Source organism: Morus notabilis, unplaced genomic scaffold, assembly GCF_000414095.1.
Source record: "Morus notabilis unplaced genomic scaffold, ASM41409v2 C11474497, whole genome shotgun sequence".
Classification (NCBI taxonomy): Eukaryota; Viridiplantae; Streptophyta; class Magnoliopsida; order Rosales; family Moraceae; genus Morus; species Morus notabilis.
In genome coordinates this window covers 1-2,876 of record NW_010387571.1, presented here as the reverse complement: position 1 = coordinate 2,876, position 2,876 = coordinate 1, and the positions used below count along the sequence as shown (strand labels likewise).

Here is a 2,876-nt window from a genome sequence, read left to right as displayed (position 1 = left end):
ATTTCCCTACGTTGTTCAAGTGCTCGTTCTCCAGCCTGAGCAAATTGATTGTGCATATTTTGTTCAGTAACTCAATAAAATGACCAAGCACAAGATGTAAAGTAACCTTGTAATAAGGGCATTTAAGTTCTCTTTTCTGCTTGTTGAAGTGTAGATTGAAAACAAAGAGACGAGGATTCTCAAGATCATACCTGAAGAAGTTCCAAATGCCACGGCGAATAATTTCTAGGCAGAACACAGTGGTTGTTATGCTCAGTTTATGGACGGTGTGCAGATTAAATGCCAGCATCAACTGCATCCAAGCAAGTCTCAGGACTATATCCAAGACCTGTGTCACAAAATGCCACAAACATATCAGATTGATCACAGCAAACATTAAGCTAACGGAAAACACATCCTTATGATCTTATCAATTATGAGTACGTGTCGTTTTTAACTCTTCACCTAGGGCCCCAAATGAAAACCGACAAAATTTGGATGGAAACGTCCTCGTATACATTAGGTGAGCTCTTTTAAATACTGAAATTTCATATGGTGGTCGGAGCACGTCATGTCACATGCATGAGAGTGTTTGATAGAGACCTGGTCTTTTCCACAGCCTAACGCACACTCAAACCCGAATTTTACAGAGAAATTGAATAGGAAACAAGAAGTTCTTTTATTATCAACACTAGCAAACACTGATTACCCTACTAAACGGAAAATAAACGGATAGATGGGAGAATTCGAGTACTCCAGGACTCCTAATTCGGTGGTATTCGAGTGACCACCAACTCTCTTAAGGTTTTCCAAATCCCTCACAATTCTAAGCATACCCCATTCAGCCCCTTGTCTCCCCTCCTTATACCATTCTACTAATCCTAGCCAAAACCAAGACAAATCAGCACTAACATAATTTCAGAGAAATTACATCCAAACCCAAACTAATTCCTTTCTCCCCACTAAACCCCTCTTAGACATTAACTACCTAAGAACTAGTATCTAACAGTGTTTCCTCCCAAACTCAAACATGATTCATGAATTTGGGGCACTCCATATTTTATTAAGACTCAAAGGGTAGTTTGCCACAGTAAAAAATTCAGACGGCAAATTACCAATAGAGTAAGTTCAGAGGGCAAAGTGCCAAAAACTCCATCACTTAAATCACTTGATGCACTTACCATAGCAACAATGTAGACACTTTTATGTGAAACAAGAAGTCTGTCTCTTAAATAGATGTTCTTTGAATGCCTTCTCAAGAGCCCCCAGTCAAAGACAATGTCCCAATATGCATTGACTATCATTGCAACAGTTGAGCTGATCAGAGCAAACACCATCCAAGTGACTCCCCCTTTCAGTTCAAAAGCAGTTCTAACAAGAACTGCTACAATTGTTGAAAGATATGTCAAACCATTGTACCCATGCATTGCATCTTTATCTTCGAATAAACGACGGAGGCACTGCATTACACATGCACATATGCTTATTTGTTAGAATTTTCTTAATTTGAAAGAAAAGGATGTACAAAGATGTGATTTTCAAAGCTTGCATTACACCATGAAAAGTTGGAGATATTGATCTAATCTCGATCTAAAAGGCTAGAAATTCATTTCACAGGGGAGTTTCGGAAAAAAAACTATATATGGAAGTGAAATGGGATAAATGACAATAAAAGAAGAATATGGCAAATAATTATGAAAACAACAGTTCAAATACAAATGAAAGAAACAACGGAAACCGCAACAAAAATAGAAGATGACCAATAAATACGTCCACGAGCGTCAAGAAAGAGAATAGTAGAGGGAAAAGTAATTGCAAGAGAAAAACACGGAAAGCGAATACACACCTGCAAGAAGCGCAGCCAATATGGTACAATAGCAATAACAAAGTACAATGTGTTGTAGACACCATGTTTGTGGCACTTGTTCTGCCTCCTAGAGTATTCTCCCAAACCATAATAGCAAACGTACAAAACAGAACTCCTTAAAGCTTGCATCTGAAGATACAATAATTAGAACTACAAACTTATAATACATCAATGATTGCAAGGCCTAAAAGCTAAAGTAGCTTTGACAAACCTGGCTGGTAAGCTGGTCTGCCAAAAAATAGTCCGGGAATGTCATAGGGTACAGAGGGGCCAATATACAGCGAAACAGACATCGAATGAAGAAGAAGCGACTCGATCGGTATAAGATGTTGAAAGGACAGACAAGGATGAGAAGAACAAGCTGCAAAGGAAGAAATATTTAGACAACAATGGTGAGGAAAGAGAATTTTTCCATGGTAATATAAAGCAATATCAAAGAGGACATTTTTGTTACTTTTAGAATCTTACAGTAACCAAGCCCAAAGGAACCAGTTCAGTGACTTTCTTAAATTCTTGGGTACTTGAGTTCATGTCCAGGTGCAAGTTTGCCAAAAAACCAGACAAGGCAAGTACAGCAAGACCTGTGCTAAGGAGGAAAACTTCGCGATAGCCCAATTCTGTTCCTCTCTTGAAACCAAATATAAACGGATTGTTGATTCGGTATCTTCTCCAGAAATATATGTTCGCAGCATATACGAGCATGTGTAGGACGATGTATAGAAATACACTGCAAGGATTCCACTTAGAGAGAAGTAAAAACTTATGGAAATGTTTGTATTGACTCTAAGGATTTTGATTGGTCTGTGTTTACCTATAAAGAGGAAATATGCTCTGCATGTATTGCATTCCCTCCTTCTTTAATAGTTTTTGATATTCTATTCTTAGAACAATGGCGACGAGTAGCATAACCGTGCAACCAGAAAAGAAACCTGACAATAACAAGATGCACAGAACTAATGAGGCCTATAACCAAAGCAACAAATTATATCCTCGTCTCACTTGCTTAGTGTGTGAAAAAAAAAAAAAAAAA

At 38.0% G+C, this 2,876-nt stretch overlaps 1 protein-coding gene across 1 annotated transcript; it reads right to left on the bottom strand.

Moving 5' to 3' along the window:
- Nucleotides 1–7: 7 nt before the first annotated feature.
- On the bottom strand, nucleotides 8–2,809 carry LOC112095297 (phosphate transporter PHO1 homolog 10-like; the record flags this gene model as incomplete). The annotated part of the gene is made up of 7 exons (XM_024176993.1): nucleotides 8–35; nucleotides 192–328; nucleotides 1,161–1,439; nucleotides 1,826–1,975; nucleotides 2,058–2,207; nucleotides 2,315–2,573; nucleotides 2,658–2,809. Coding segments are annotated over 7 exons (1,155 nt in total), but the record flags the coding sequence as incomplete, so codon positions are not given.
- Between the last annotated feature and the right edge of the window lie 67 nt (nucleotides 2,810–2,876).